Source organism: Alosa sapidissima, chromosome 23 (genome assembly GCF_018492685.1).
Source record: "Alosa sapidissima isolate fAloSap1 chromosome 23, fAloSap1.pri, whole genome shotgun sequence".
Classification (NCBI taxonomy): domain Eukaryota; kingdom Metazoa; phylum Chordata; class Actinopteri; order Clupeiformes; family Clupeidae; genus Alosa; species Alosa sapidissima.
The window spans coordinates 13,579,803-13,597,302 of NC_055979.1; the positions used below are offsets into that span (position 1 = coordinate 13,579,803).

Genomic DNA, 17,500 nt, shown 5'->3' on the forward strand with positions numbered 1-17,500 from the left:
GCATTTTATTATTTTATACACCAAACCTTTGGTTTAGTTTGGTGTCTCTCTCTCTCTCTCTCTCTCTATCTCTCTCTCTCTCTTTGTGTGTGTGTCTGTCTGTCTCGGTGCCTGAGTGTGTGTGTGTGTGTGTGTGTGTGTGTAATGCTGTTTTTTGCACAATCATTTGTTTGCAACACTCAATTATACCTGTAAGAATGTTACTCAAATGTACCATTGGTACAACTATGGTATCCTCTACATTCAAAAAGAGATTTAACACCCAAAACTCACCCTTGAAAACTGTCATCAGCTGTAACTGCATATTGAACACACACACAGCCTCAAACACAACCATCTATCAATAGCACACCAGTCACCCGTGTGTCCTTACACAGACAAGCGAGCGCCTTAACCCTTAAAGGTGTAGGTTTTTGAACATTCTAAGTTCAGAACAATTGAAGGTTCTAAAATTCTATGTTGAATTCAATGAACCCAGATATTCTTTAGAATGTTAATTTCCCAACATTCCCGTCACACCGGTGTGACGGTACTCCTTTAAGGGTTAAACATTGACCCATACCCATGACCTAAACAGACATGCAGCACAAGGCTTGCCACCAACTGATACTACAAACTCAAAGTGGTTTCACTCAACCATCAACTCACGCACCCAAGTCTTGTACACTGTTGACCACAGGACGTAAAGCCATCATATATTTTCAAAGCTGTTATATATAAATTACTGATCTATTTTCAATTCTTAAATGTCCACGCCTGAAAACCGGCACAGTGCCTGATACCAACAACGCACACATTACACACATATACATTAGCCTACATTGTACAGACATGGACTCAAACACCATCTCCCTCTCTCTCTCACTCTCTCTCAGACACACACACAAACACACACACACACATGCAAACCTGTATCTAAAGCCTTACATACACACAGGCACAGAAGGAGACATACATACATACCCACCCACACCCACACCCACCCACACACACACACACACACACACACACACACACACACACACAAATATACAGTCTACAGAGCCGTATGTAAAGCGCTACTTACACACCTGTCCCATCACAGCAGCAGATCTTTCCCAGCAGCCACCTCACACACACAGCGCAGGACCCACATGTGCGGCCCCTGCGCATACTGACCCTCTACTGCTGCCGCTTCTGCCTCATGGCCAACATACACACACCACACTGCACAGCACAGCGGAGCAGAGCGAGGGACAGAGAGAGAAAGGGAGAGAGAGAGGGGGGGGGGGGGGGGGGGAGAGGGTGGGAACGAGAGGGGGAGAGGGAGGAGAGAGGAAAAGGGATGGGAGAGAATGAGAGAGAGAGAGAGAGAGAGAGAAAGAGTGAGAGAGAGAGAGAGAGAGAGAGAGAGAGAGAGAGAGAGAGAGAGAGAGAGAGTGGAGCCACACACTGTTCAGTTTGAATACTGAAGCTGGGCAGGGAGGTGTGACGGCAACACATAACATAGAGGAGGAGCTATGAGCGGCAGAGAGGAGGGGAGACAGATAAACACACACACACACACACTCACACACACACACACAAACAAACACACACACACACACAGACACACACACACACACTAGTTCACATGCAAATAAATACATACACTAAATGTACTGTGGTGTGAGAAAATGGCTATATTAATACGCTTTCTTGATATCTAGGTGGGGGCAAAACTGATCAGCTTTCTATTGAGAAAAACTAATTAATAGGTGCTACACTTTTAGAAAAGATAGATGAGTGACGTTTTATACACAATCTACCTGATACATATGATCTGCCGTATGTGTGTGTATGTCTGGGTGTGACCTAACATTACAGAGAGAGGGACTGCAGTTCTCTATACTGCAGTAACCCACTTTACTGTCTCAGACAACACCTTGATCTGACGCAACTTCTGTGGTGTGAAAACAGTGAAACTCACATTTACAACACATACGCATATGGCCTGAACACACCTATGTCTGACCTCACAACAAACACACACACACACACACACACACACACACACATAAACAACACACACACCACCCACACACACAGTGTATTTTTCCCTGATTGATAAAGACTTACACACACACCCTCACCCATACATACATACACATACACACACACACACACACACACACACACACACACACACACACACACACACACACACACACACACACATAATCCCCAGGTAGAACTGTACACTGCAGAGCAAATGAAGATCTACAACCATGAAATCTGACTTTCACGATCCCACTCTTTGACCCCACTCTGGAGGGCAAAGGTCAATCTGTGAACCCAGACTCCGACATCATCCCTGAGAAACTGCGAGACCATATGCTCGAGTGTTTAAGAGGCTACAGCAGCCATAAATCTCTCTCACACATACATGTTTCATGCTGAGATCAGTATTCCCAATTTCCCACACTTACATGGAGGATAATTCCACTGAAACAGGTATAGCCTGAACTAGCCTTCACCAACTAGCCTAAGAGGTGCTTTTGTGCTTTTGTGCTTTGGGGGGGGGGGGGTGTGGGGGCTTTATACAAACAATGCGACCCAATTAGTGTCTTGTGACGAGTCACTCAGTCCCTACGCTGCATCAATGAACTGTAGTGGTGGAGGATGATCCTGCTTCATCATTCCCCCATGATACACAACACACACACACACACACACACACACATAATCCCCAGGTTAACCTGCTTCATTATTCCCCCATGATACACAACACACACACACACACACACGCACACACACACACACACTGAGGGAGGAGGCAAAGACAGAGGGAGCTGCATAAATGGAGAAAGAGGGAGTGATAAAAGAATGGAAAGAAAATAAATAAAAGAAAAAAATAGTAAAACCAAGTGAATTGCAGAAACAGATAGAGAGAAAAAGAGAGCATAACAGATAGGGATGAAATAATGCATTAAAGGAGAAATCCGGCGAGTTTTCACATACTGTAGATCTCCGTTTCTCCACTGAGTACTGTCGGTACGAAAACATGAAAACAATCGGTTTTACCTAGCTCCAGTTACTAGTTCCAACAGCTAAAGCAGCCAGGCAGCTACAGCGCTACACTGTGGGGGCATGAGCATGGGGGCTCACAGAGATGCCCCCATAGTGTAGCGCTGTAGCTGCCAGCAGCAGAACAGACACTGTAGAGCAGCTAGTGATTGTGTGTGATAGCGAGTAGTGGCGTTACGTTGACCAGAGGCTCCCTCTGAACGCCCGGCCTGTCGTGCTGGCTTAATCCCTGTGTGTGTGTTTGTCTTTCAGAGGAGCCCACCTCACGCCAGACCAGCAGAAAACCATCGCCCCCCTGAGCCGGCAGCACCGCGCTCCGACCTGCGGCGGTCCCCCCTTGTTCACACAAACAGCCGCGGAGCAGCCAAACACCGCCGCGGGCTAGCAGGCGTCCAGCTAGCGGTGCGCTAATCCTGCCACGGACGGGCCGTGTTTGGGGAGATAACACATTCTCACATGCTCTTTCCACCCTGCAGTATGGAGGAGGAGGTGTTCCTGCTTTCACACATACACACACACACACACACACACACACACACACACACACACCCTGCTGAGAGCGCAGTCTGGCCCCAGGTCAGGACCTCCACACACACTGCAGCTGGGGAAAACAGGAGCAGCCGCCCTGTCTCTGTGTGTGTGTGTGTGTGTGTGTGTGTGTGTGTGTACACAGAATCACAGATCAGTGTGTATCTCATCTCATCTCAACTCTGCTTAAAGGACATTCAATCACAGACATAGACAGAAAATTTGAATTCCTGATTAACTTGTACTTTTTGTGTCTCCTAATGAGAGAATAATGAGCATTGCTTGGGCAATTTGACTTGATTAACTCAGAATCCAGAGTTCACAATTGTGTAAGTACTGAACTGAATCTGAATGGAAATGAATTAAATGAAGGGTCAGTGGTAGGCCTCCTTAAGGCCTCCTCATTAACATACTGTCCACAGAGTCAACAAAAAAAACTGCCCTACTCATCACATGATAATGGACCTTTGTCACACAAGCCTGCTGCATGACTGTATGTGTGTGTGTGTGTGTGTGTGTGTGTGTGTGTGTGTGTGTGTGCATGTCCTTGCATGTCCTTGCATGTGAGTGTTTTTCTGTGTGTGTGCGCACGCGTGAGTCACAGTTAAACATTTGTGAAGCTGCAAGCTGCATCATGAAATCATCTGCAACTGATCTGTCGTGTCCACTGTTTGTCCGTCCGTCCTTTGTGTGTGCCGTCCTCCCAAGCCTTCAAAGCGTGAGTGTCAGAGGACGTGGTGTTGGTTTAATGATTTCCTTCCTGGTGAAGGGGCTCAGTGGTGATGGGGGCCCCAGGCCCGACAGGGCCCGATGCCAGGGGCCTCTTTCCTGTGTGACTATTTTCAGGATCTCAGACATGTCTTACAGGTTCTAGAAGCTTCTGGAAGGGATGTTGGAGGGGGGGGGGGGGGGGGGGGGGTCGGGGGGTCGGTGTGCACCAAACGAAAGGAAACGGAATTAGGGAGGAGAGTGAGGAGGAGAGGAGAAATGTGGAGGACATAAGAGACAGACACACACACCCACACACACACCACACACACACTGGAAAGTGATGAGGAGAGGCCACACAGTGATGGGAGAATATCTCTGATAGAACAGGGGCTGCTATTTCCACCGACTCCCACCAAACACACGGTTAACAGTCGGCAAGGCCACTTCCCCAAAAAAGCACATTAAAGAGTGGGGTGGTAGATTACTGGGGGAAAACAGCATATGCATGCACACACACACACACACACACACACACACACACACACACACACACACACACACACACACACAGAAACGAATACATAAACAGACACTGCCGTGCTTGTCTCCACAGACACGCACTGTCACAAAGCTCTTTGAACAGCAGGCAGTCTTAAAGCCCCCAATAACAGCAGAAAGCACTGAGGCATCAAAGTGGAGCACAAAAACAGCCCCATTACCCCACATCATTACCCGGCAGATCTATCAATGAGTTATCGCTCATCATTATCCTTTAACCACACACACACACACACACACACACACACACACACACACACACACACACACACACACACACACACACACACACAGACACACACAGGCACACACACACACACACACACACACACACACACACACACGCATCCTGTTTCTGTCACATGAGTCCTGCCTGCAGCCCACACAGTTACGGCTTACATCAAGCCATTAATGGCGTCTTACCTAACGCTACTGTGATCAATTCAAAACAATTTATCATCAATTATATCAGTTTTACGTGTCTGTGTGATCTTAAGGAAAGGCTACTCTTCTTCCACAGCAGTGGTGCCGCACTAGGAGCTAAGAATGACGGACAGTCTGCCAATCATACTCTTTCATGCTCATCTAGCACCCAGGATACTACTGGTGCACTAAAAGTGCGCTAAGAGGTACTGAACATGTGTTTGGATTTAGCCAGGAAAATATGCTTAGTGCTGTGGGTTGATTAATACTCAGTGTCACATAGCCTGCATACCTCACTTCAACATAACCTACATTTTAGGTAGGTCAACCAACCCAGGCTATATCGCTGTAAAATCCATGTGATTCAGTGTGTCTGTGATATCGTATCTTATATGACACGCCTATCTACGAGTTACTAATCTACTATATATTCATCACATCTGTCCATCTGTCATATCACATCATCATATCCATCTGTCCATTAGGTAACCTGGTACATTTCTATGGGAATAAGGAAAATAGTCAACCATGTATTAAGCCACTGTGTGCCTCTGTTATAATATATTTTCATCTTGTTTTTTTGGTGAGTGGAAACCTGTAGTGCATTTCTATTTTTGTGTGTGCATTTGCGCTTGCATTTGCGTGCATCCTTGTCCACCTCACTTTGCTTGCAGACTCCACACTTGACTTGTCTGACTCCAGGTGTGGGCTGCTCTGACCATGTGGTCCTAAAACAACACAGTGTGGTCACTTCACCTTAAAATAACAGCTTCAAGCTCTATTTGATGCTATAGTGACTTCAAATATGGAGAATGTATCTCTGACATTGCTGAGGAGCATTTTGAATGCATGGTATTGCTCTATGATGTAACGTTGTTGTCACAGTTTAGAATAATCCCCCATTTCAGAATCAGAATCAGAATCAGCTTTTTCGTCGGTTTTAGACAAACTGGGTATCTCCTTAGCGCTAAAATGGTGTCCACTATGTGTCAGGGGAATCCCTATATAGTGTTACATTTAAGAGGTGTCATGGCGTGATGGCCGTTCTGTTTGGTGCCGCCGGCGCCCCTTACCTTTCCCCGCGGGGAAGAAGCAGTCCATGTCCACGCTGCTGCGGGAATGGGAGACGGACAGGGTGGCGCTGGGCACCAGGCCCTCCTGTGGCGGCGAGCGCTCCGTGGTCCGCACCAGGCACCAGCCCGGACGCTCGCCGGACCGCTCCAGCAGCTCCACCGTCTGGCCCGACTGCACCGACAGCTCGCCCGGCCCGCCGGCCGCAAAGTCCTGCAGCACCACCGTCTGCTCACAGCCGCCGGACAGCTACGGGGGAGAGGAAGAGAGAGGAATGTTACTCAACTTTTAGTCAGATAGACTGACAAGAACAGATAAGTCCCACATCATTAGAGGGTCAGAAGAAGAAACAGACTGAGAAGAAGAGGAAGATGACACACACACACACACACACACACACACACACACACACACACACACACACTTCAAGAAGTCCTTTCACACATACTTAAGCAAGCCTCAACAGAGCCGGCCATGCCACCCACCCACACACACACACACACACACACACACACACACACACACACACACACACACACACACACACACACACACACACACACACACATGGGGTGGTGGTGGTCTGGCTAGGGATCTGGGCTTCCAAGTGGATTTATGAAATTGATTGATTGATTGATTGAGAATGAGAAAATGGCACTTAAACTTATTTAATTAATCCATGAATTACTCAATCAATCATCTGCACAGAATCATGAATAGAAAGAGCAAGAGAGGGAATAAAGATGGAGGACTATCACTAAACCACAGAACATCTCTGAGTCACCCATATGACACGCTGTGTTAATGTTTGGTCGATACTAACTGCTTAGAACAACAGTCAATGATTATTGGTCAGTGAGGGGGGAATCATTGCCATAAATGAGCCTTAGGAAAGAGTGAGTGAACGGTACACTGACTGAACCTTGAGACCAATATATTTCTCTGCTACAGTGGACCTACTGTGTCAGAAATACCATCAGCTGCCTTGGCTGAATTAATAAGGTGTGTGTTTCTATGTGTGTGTGTGTGTGTGTGTGTGTGTGTGTGTGTGTGTGTGTGTGTGTGTGTGTGTGTGTCTGTGTAATCTGTTTACATCTTTGCAACTGAGTTTATAATCTGTTTACATCTTTACAACTGAGTTAAGCATTATAAGTTAAGCATTCATTAACCTGACACACAACCTCTGACCATCCTTTTTCTGATCACCAAAATAGAGCCCTATAAGTCTAATGTGGGGCAAAACTGATCAGGTGTCAGCGTCTTTCTGGAACTTTAGACTCCGTCCCATTTGGAACTGATACATCCATACAATCCATCTAGCGCCAGGGTAAACACTGATACCATTTAATTCAAAAAGCAATTAACAATGTGCTTAAATGATTCAGAGAACAGACGCCCATATTTGTCAGTGGAAGAGAAAAACAAGTTGCTGTAAACTCATTACTGGAGTCAGACAACTGAGTGACACACACACACACACACACACACACACACACACACAGACACACACAGACACATACACACACACACACACACACACACACACACACACACACACACACACACACACACACACACGGACACGGACACTCCAACATCGCTCCATCTTCAACACGTATCTGCAACCCTGCCCTGCGTTGTGTGAAAAGAGTGGAGACAGAGAGGGAAAGAGACAGATAGGGCTTAAGGACAGGGCTCAACAGCAGGAGGAAGAAGAAGAAGTGAGATGACAGAGAGAGTAAGAGAGAGAAAGAGAGAGAGAGAGAGAGATGAGATGAGAGAGAGGCGAGATGAGAGAAAGAGAGAGTGAGAGAGAGAGAAAGAGAGAGCGCTGAGAAAAAAAGAGAAAAAATGAGAGATGGTCATTCTGACTTTATAACACCCAGGAGAGGAAGTTCTCCACCGCACAAACAGCCCAGCTGCTAAATCATCCTGCCTGTCCTAGAAAGCTCACAAATAAATCCATGAAAGCGAGAGAGCGAAATAAAAGGAAAAGAGGGATAAAAGAGCGAGAGAAAAGAGATACAGTGATAAAGAAAGAGAGAGAGAAAAAAAACAGAGGAAAGAGAGGGATAAAGAAAGGGAGAGAGGAGGAAAGAGAACGAGGGGAGAAAAAAAGAGTGAAGTGAAAGAGGGACACAGAGAGAATAATGAAAGAGCGACAGAACCACTGGAGGGAGAAAGATGGAGAGAATAAGAAATGGGTGACCTTTACTGTCATGGTGGAAAAAAGATATATCATAAAAACGCCCTCCACAAAGCTGGCGCCCAATTTAAAAAGATATTAAACATAATCTCCGCCATTCCCACTCACAATTGTGCTTTGTTTACATAGATTTGAGCAGTAAAATAATACAGTTTGGGCTTGTGTGGGCTTTTGTACAGATGCTGAACCACCCACATTAAACACCATCTAAACTGAAAATAAAACTAAACGTGGGTCATGGGTTTTATTGTGCCGTGCTGGATTCCATCGGCCTGTGTGTGAAGGCCCCAGAGTCTACACCAGTCTGGAATGTGGCCACTCATGGTCACTGCCTTCGACTAAAATAGGACTGTATAGCATCTCAGAAACCACACTGACACACACACAGAGACACACACACACATCTGACACTGCACAGAGTCACATTTCCTAAAAAGCATCATTGAGTCACCGCCATACAGAGTATGATGGTAAGTATCACTTCAACTAGTGATACTTCAACTAGTATCAAGTGTGAGTGATGATGGTTCTCCAGCAGCACTTACCGAAAAAAAAAACACTCTTATATCAGAAAGAACGCAGCACAAATTACTTGTAGCTGTTTGGTTTGTTTTGTTTTCGAAGCAGGCGCCAACTCCAGCAAAGTTTAAAAACCAGTCCTTGTTTTGGTCTGCAGTGTCCCCTGTGAGGCCCCTCCACATCCTCCAGCCCAAGCATTTCCTGACCTCCAGTCTAGTGAGAAACCCCCTCTGACCCTGCCTTAGCCTCTGCTACTGGAGACGGACTTCCACCACAGACCCAGGGCCTGATCCCGACACCACAGCCCAGAGTGGAGCTCTCCTGCTGGGTCAGGGCCTGAGCTCACCCCCGCCCCCCACCCCTCTCTCTCTCTGTGGTGCTCCAGATGGGGGCCAGCAGAGCCAAAGCGCACACACACACTCGGGAGATGCCTGGGCTCACAAACAGGGAACACCTGTTAGTGGGGGATGTTGTAATATGCACACACAAATGCATACACACACACACACACAAGTGGTGATCATGTCCATAAGGAAAAGGTTTGACACACTCTTCATCATTGCTCATGGCTTTCAAACTAGTGACATACAAACGTCCCACTATTCCAACACACACACACACACACACACACACACACACACACACACACACACACACCATTCTTTCACCAGCAGGAAGTCCTTTCACACACTTACCTGAGCAGGCCTCAACAGAGTCTGCTATGTCACACACACACACACACACACACACACACACACACACACACACACACACACACACCAGGGGTGTCACGATTGTCCCAATCCTCGATTTTGATTTCCAGTTCTGTTTTGGGGGGCTTTTATTTTGAAACCTCTTTTTATGTTGAAACCGCTCCTACCGTGAGCTACTAGGAGCTAGGCTACTAAAAAGAACAGACAATTAGACATGAACATAGAGAAATAAAATAACACAGAATGATAATTTGACTGTTATAGCACACATCGATGAGACAAGGTTCACGGAATATTGCACTGTTAGTGTGCGTTTTATGCCTTAACCTAATTTTGGACTCTAGAACTTCACTTGCAAAGTTGAGGCTAGCACTTAATGTTAACTGATGTGAATGAATGAACACACTGGTCATTTCAGGGAAACAGGAGGGTTCTTTTTTAGTGGCTGTAGCTACAGGCAGCACCTACTCCGCCCGAGAGTCATGGTAGTGTGTACAGAAGACAGATGCCTTCAATAAGAGAGGTTTGGGCCAAGACACACAGATATGGATCCATTACAGACCGCTGTCGGAATACGGCCATCATGTCTAATTGAGTCTAAACAGCCATGTCTAATATGTTTTTATTAGTGAACGGGCCGCAAGTATTGTTGTGAAAACACATTATAGTTTAGAAGGAGAGAATGAATCAGCAAGAGTGAGAGAGAGCAAAAGAGAGAGAGAGAGAGAAAGAAAGATAGGGAAACAACAACAGGGGGGAGAAAGAGAGGGGGAGATCGGGAGATTTCCCAAGACTTCCACAGCTCATTGTCTCCCCATGAGACTAGGTGGGGGCCTCTACAAACATGCTTATGTAGTTCCATGCCTGCATGTGTGTGCATGTGTGTGTGTGTGTGTGTGTGTGTGTGTGTGTGTGTGTGTGTGTGTGTGTGTGTCGTTCTGTCTGATTGTTCTCATTGGTTTAAAACATGCATTGAAATACACAATTTGTTCGTTTACCTGTGGAAATTGAAATATAAATACAAAAAGTATAAAGTACAAAATCTCACTGGACACTTTCTCTGAAGAGTGATAAACAGTGTGGATTCAGAGCGGGTTTCCAGTGAGGCGGATCGCTGGAGGGGGGGAAGTCTGGGGGGAGGCTGCACAGCGGGGTCCGCCCCAACCCGAGGAAGAGTCGGGGTGTTTCCCTGCCCCATGACTCCCTCCACGACTGTGGAGGAATGCCGACCATATGGACACACACACCTCCCTAAGTCCCTACACACACACACACACACCCCCGCTCTGCTCTTGGATTCTGTGAATCACACTCTGGGTCACACACACACACGTACACAACACACACACACACATGCACACACACACAGACAAATTCTTCCACACACTATAGACATACAAATGTATACACGCAGAGTCGAATACACACAAAAAGAAACATTTACAAAGAGAATCTCTCTCTGTCTCTCAGACATGAACACACAAACACACACACACACACACACACACACACACACACACACACACACACACACACACACGCTATAACCTTAGCTATCAACCTATCATGTAGGTAAGACAACTGTAAATCAAACACACACACACACACACACACACACACAGCCCATCAACTCAGCCAGATTCTCTAATGTCTCCTAAAGACATCATTGAAGTGAATAAGGACCAGATGGCAACTCTCCTTCAGAGGTGAATCCCCCATCAAAAGGCTTCTCTCACTCTACCATTTATCATCCACACTGAGCACACACACTTAACCTTTACCACTTAAAGTTATACTGCTATACGACACTTACACAGTATACCCTCATATGACTAAAAAGAAGAGAAGCTGTCTGGTTTCTGACCTTATTTACCTCATGTATATACCTTTCTGTTGATGTTCTTAGTGTTCTTTCACTTTTGCAAATCCAGGGCTCCCTTGAAAAAGAGATGCAATATCTCAATGGGACTCACTTGGTTAAATAAAGGAAATAAATAAATAAATGTCCATATAATATTACATCATCTCATCTTGCTTAGGTGAGCACTGTGTTGTTGTCGAGGGGGTGAAACCGATGACAGCATGGCACTATCCACTTGTCAAGAAAAAAGCCAAACTTGGTCAGGCATATTGGAGAAACCGCAGCCAGGGTCTGCAGAGTATGTGTCTTTTGCAGCCAGAGTACGCCATAATAAACAGAAGATTGGTCAAGTCCAAGAAGAACTGACCATATTTGTTTGGATCTCTGAATTTTTTTCCAGTAACTTCTGTAGTTTGTTTTTGGGGTTCCCCATCATCAGATCAGTGTCAGAGCCCATATTCACAAAGAATCTTAAGGCAGAAAAGTAGCTCCTAACTGGCGGATTAAGGAGAAACTCCTAAAAATAACTTTAGGACTCCTATTTTTTGACTAATTCACAAAGCATTTCAGTGTTAAAAGTAGCACCCAAGTCTGGGACAGGTTGGAAGTAGTCAAAAGGACTACTTTTGTAGCATGTTTTGAAATGCACATGCAAAATCACTTACAGGAGATCTCAATCACAAGGGAATAATTATTAATTGTAAGGGATGCAATAACGCCACCACAAAAAATTCATCGTCAACAACAAAAAATTCATCGTAAAGATTTCAACTAAATTTAATGTTTCATTGTAAGGCAAATTACATTGCTTCTGTCTATGCAAACATGTCTTCATACAGAACAGTAGAAGGGGGTCACTTGCGTAACATGTCTTCATACAGAATTTAAATCACATTGCAAAGATACTGCATCAATCCATAATATATTCAATTACTAGGATATTTGCTTTGTAGTCTGTCATCTTATTTATTAATTCATTAAGTCATTTATTTATTTATCTTTCGTCCTTTGCAGTACTTGTGCAGTGCAGGCCAAGTTGGTCTCTGCAGTTTTGTGAATAGGTTTTAAGAGAGAACTCCTAGTAAAACACTTTTACTGTGATTTGGGAGTACTTTTAGCGTAAGATAAAATGCTTTGTGAATACAGGCCCAAATCTGTAACAAGGTCCACTCATCTTTATCCTGGTGGTGTTAGCTCATAGGTAGTAGCCTAGTTTATCCAATGGACTTGAACTTAGACTTGACCAAAGCTTCAGCCTTGAATGAAATCAAGAAACAGACTGTACACACACACACATACACACACCCTCTACACAAAGTCCATTCTAAGCTGGCAAGACGGGACATTTAACTTTGGTCATGTGCTGTTTGCGTGCACGCACCCACACACACACACACACACACACGCATACTCTCTCATTCTCACTCTCTCTCTCCTCACTGTGCAATATACTACTCTAACATGACAGGCCATGTGTGGAAAGAAAAGACAGGAAATGATGTCACTGGGAACTCACACAAACACACACCCCTGAAAAAGGGGTGTCCAGCCGTACACGGCTCTAATTCATCAGAACATCTGTGTCCACTGTAATTTCAGATCTCTCTCCCTCTCCCCACTTCCACTCTCTCTCTCTCCCTCTCCACACTCTCTCTCTCTTTCTCCCCTCTCTCTCTCCACTTTCTCTCTCTTTCTCTCTCCTCTCCCCCTGTCTCTCCCCTCTCTCTCTCTTTCTCTCTCTCTCTCTGTTTCTCTCTCTCCCCTCTCTGCTTTGACATTTGCCCCATTCCACCCTTCACCACAGGGATCTCACAATAACCAACACAAACACCACACAGAACACACGATGCGTCTATTTTCTGCTGCGCCACAAAATGAAAAATAAAAAGGCTCCATATTAAAATTGCCATCCTGCATATTGTTTATGCATCTACTGAGAGCTTCAAAGGTAGAGGAGACAGACTGTCCCATCCGCCGGCTCCTTGGTTGGGGTTTTTATACGAGGCTAACTACACTTCCAGAGGCAGGCAGAGTTGGCCGGTACACACGGAGCCACACACAGCCACACACACACACACACACACACACACACGAGCGCACGTACACACACGCCCAGGAGCAGTGAAGTCGCTGCTGGCTTGAGTTCCATGGGCGACGGGACAGGGAGTTTCCTCCAGGAGAAGGGAGGGGGAACTGGGCCGAGTCACAGAGAAGGGAGACATTCAGACACACTTTTGAGCCTTGTTGATGCCGTTTGTTTACTTGTTTGTTTGTTTGTTTGTTTGTTCCTGCTGTAATGAAACACTTTGCGTGGGCAATAACGGCAAACAAATGGCCATCTAAAGATACTTTAAATTCAACTCAATTGCATTGATTCAAAGGGCAGAGCTGCTCTACTTAAAATCCTTCCAGCAAAGAAAAAAACACAAACACTCCAAGAGTGATCTCATACCTGGAGCGACATACATATGCACACACACAAACACACACACACACGCCCACCAAAGTCACAGATACACTGTGCAAACATCTAAGAGGTCTTATGCAAGCTTAAAACTGTTGAAAGAAAAACAATAGAAACACACAGTAGGTGTTATGTTATATTATTCAACCAGGCAAACATTTCTAAATATTTCAGTGGTGCCGACTTTGCCTTGACTCCCCATGCCACCAACAGTGATAGTTACATAAATAAATTGATGGCTTTATAGTTCCAAAATGCAGTGTACACAGCATTGCATGTTTGTGTGTGCATCTAGTCTTGCATATGTGTGTTTGTGTGTTCGTGTGTGTGTGTACATCTAGTCTTGCATGTATGTGTGTGTTTGTGTGTGTGTGTGTGTGTGTGTGCATCTAGTCTTGCATGTGTGTGCTTGTGTGTGTGTGTATATCTGCATCACTATGTGTGTACCTTTGTGTGTTCATAGGCCCTACTCCAGTGGTCTCACACACACACACACACACACACACACACACACACACACACACACACACACACACACACACACACACTGGTTAAAATGCCATGTAAGAGAGTGGGTTGAGAAGCACAGGAAGTGGGCAGCAGTCTGAGGTCACAGTGGTTTTATTACAAGGCACTGTTATGTCTGCCAGAGACACACAGGCACAAGAGAGACTCCTTATACACACACACACACACACACACACACACACACACACACACACACAAACAGAATACATCAAAACTCTCTCTCTCTCACTCACAAACACACAGATATACACAAGTCATGCAAGGGCATGCATAAATATACGCCCACACACAGCCTTGCATAGTTTGTCCTTTAACTTTAAAGGTTTGGATGCACAGCATACACACACACACACGCACGCACACACATCATGTCCTTTAACTTGGCAGAGTGAAATATCAGAAGGTAAAGTCCAGCTACACGAAGACAGCGAGAACATGACAGAGAAAAGGAGAGGAGAATAAGCACCACATAACCCTGCTCTAATAAACCGGCAAAATAAAGCCATGTGGTAAACACATCTTCAGACCTAATACACACACACACACACACACACACACACAGAGATACATACATACACACACACACACACACCCTACTTACTACCGCCACAAAACATGTCATTCAACACAGTGAAAGCCAAAGCAAAACTAGCCCTCCATTCAACCCCTTGAGTCAAGATCCGAGCTGAACAGCTGAAACAGAAGATAACGTTACCGGCTACCGGCTCCCAGTTACTCTAAGCTAGCTGTTAGCTTTATTCAAAGTGTTAGTTCCAGGTAGCCATAAGGTAAAAGAAAATGTCTTTACTCACTGGTCTGCTGCCTTTGGTTAACTTGAAGTTCATCCACTTGGGCATGGTGTGTAGTAACCGCTGTCACACTGCTGCATGCATTCACACACGGACACGCGCACACTGACCAATGCCCTGCTCCAAAGGCCAGCTACTGATTGGTTGATGCACGGCAGGTAGACTGAGACAGGGAGGGGCCCACAGTCCCCCACTGACCCCCTGACTCCACCTTTCCGTCTGAGTGTGAGTGTGTGTGTGTGTGTGTGTGTGTGTGTGTGTGTGTGTGTGTGTGTGTGTGTGTGTGAGAGGTTACTGATTAGCCACGTGTTATTTCACCTGCAGCCTAACAGCAGAGAGAGTGGAACTCTGTGAGAGCAGTGCCTGTGTGTCTGAGTGTGTGTGTGTGTGCGCGCTCGCTGGGCTGTGAAGTATACTTTGCTGTAGGGTGACGCACTGCAAGTTCAGCTACGATCCTGCCCTGCCCACAAGTACACTCCAGAGGACAGAGAGACAGAGAGAGAGAGAGAGAGGGGGGGGCAGAGAGAGTGGGAAGGAGAGAGGCTGGAGGGAGAGAGAGAGAGGGAAGGAGAGACAGAGAGAGAGAGGGAGACAGAGAAAGAGAGGAAAGAGAGAAAGAGAGAGGGTGGAGGGAGAGAGAGGGAAGGAGAGAAAGGGAGACAAAGAAAGAGAGAAAAAAGAGAGAAAGAGAGAGGAAGGAGAGAGAGAGAGGAAAAGGGAGAGTAGGAAGAGAGCAGGAGTAAGGAGAAAAGAAGAGGAGAAAAAACTCTCTCTCTCTCTCTCTCTCTCTCTCTCTCTCTCTCTCTGTGTGTGTATGTGTGTGCTTGAGTGACAGAGAGAGAAAGGATACAAATGTTTGGGAAGTGACAGAGGGAGGGAGAAATGAAAGGACGAGACAGAGATACAGAGAGAGAGAAAGAGAGAGAGAAAAAGGGAAGATATGAAGAGGAAAAGAGAAGAAGAGAGATGTGCAGAGAGAAAAGTGGGAGTGACTGGAAAAAAGGGTAAGAGAGGGACAGCCGGAGAGAAAGAGAGAGAGAGAGAGAGAGAGAGAGAGGGAACTCCCTTTATTCACTTCTGTACAGCGATAGTACAGCAGCCCTCAGTGGTGTGTGTGTGTGTGTGTGTGTGTGTGTGAGAGAGAGAGTGTTTATTTGTCTGCCAGAAACTCTGACCACAATAGCCCCCCACTTCACCTCCACCAGTCCCCACTCCTCGAGTCGAACGAGTAAAACAGCTGAGGGAGATCTCCAAATCTCCCTGTCAATCTACACAAACATGGCCTCCACCTCACATCAGAACACACACACACACACACACACGCACACACGCACACGCACACGCACACACACACACACACACACACACACACACACACACACACACACACACATACACACACACATACACATGCATACACACACACTTACAATAAACACACACACACATTTACACTAAACACACACACACACACACACACACACACACACACACACACACACACACACACACACACATACACACACACATACACATGCATACACACACACTTACAATAAACACACACACACATTTACACTAAACACACACACACACACACACACACACACACACACACACATACACACAAAAAAACTCTATCTGTTCACCCACATGGAATTTCCCCAAGACAGCAAAATTCAAGAGAATGTCAACACGCTAAAAATAATACTAATTCATGAACTGCTTGGTTTCACACTTCAATCTAAATTCCAAAAAAAAAACCACACAAATACACACACATTCAAAAAACACTCAAACAGGCATAGACGCATAGACACACACACACACACACACACACATACACACACACAAAAGGGTACCAGGATCCACTGAACCACACAATGCTACCCAGGCCAAAGACCCAACTAGTCCCAGAGACTGATCAGAAGCTGGACCCAGGGTTAAGTCACACATATGCACAGAAACACACACACACACACACGCACACACACACAAACACACACAGCGTTCACTGACTTAAGACAAACAACTCTCAATGCTGGCACTGAACACACCCTAGAT

The 17,500-nt window shown here is 45.7% G+C and overlaps 1 protein-coding gene across 4 annotated transcripts in view; it reads right to left on the minus strand.

Annotated features, from left to right (window-relative positions):
- Positions 1-17,500, minus strand: part of kalrnb (kalirin RhoGEF kinase b) — an 82,807-nt gene that overhangs the window by 16,450 nt on the left and 48,857 nt on the right. For 2 of the 4 annotated variants that reach the window (XM_042080760.1, XM_042080759.1), the window contains exon 1: positions 1,071-1,261. In XM_042080760.1, the coding sequence (XP_041936694.1) occupies positions 1,071-1,152 (82 nt within the window). In that variant the 5' untranslated portion in view covers positions 1,153-1,261. Of the gene's footprint in view, positions 1-1,070; positions 1,262-6,338; positions 6,586-15,439; positions 15,529-17,500 lie in introns of those variants that run through there. The other 2 variants (XM_042080758.1, XM_042080757.1) reach the window with 2 other exon arrangements.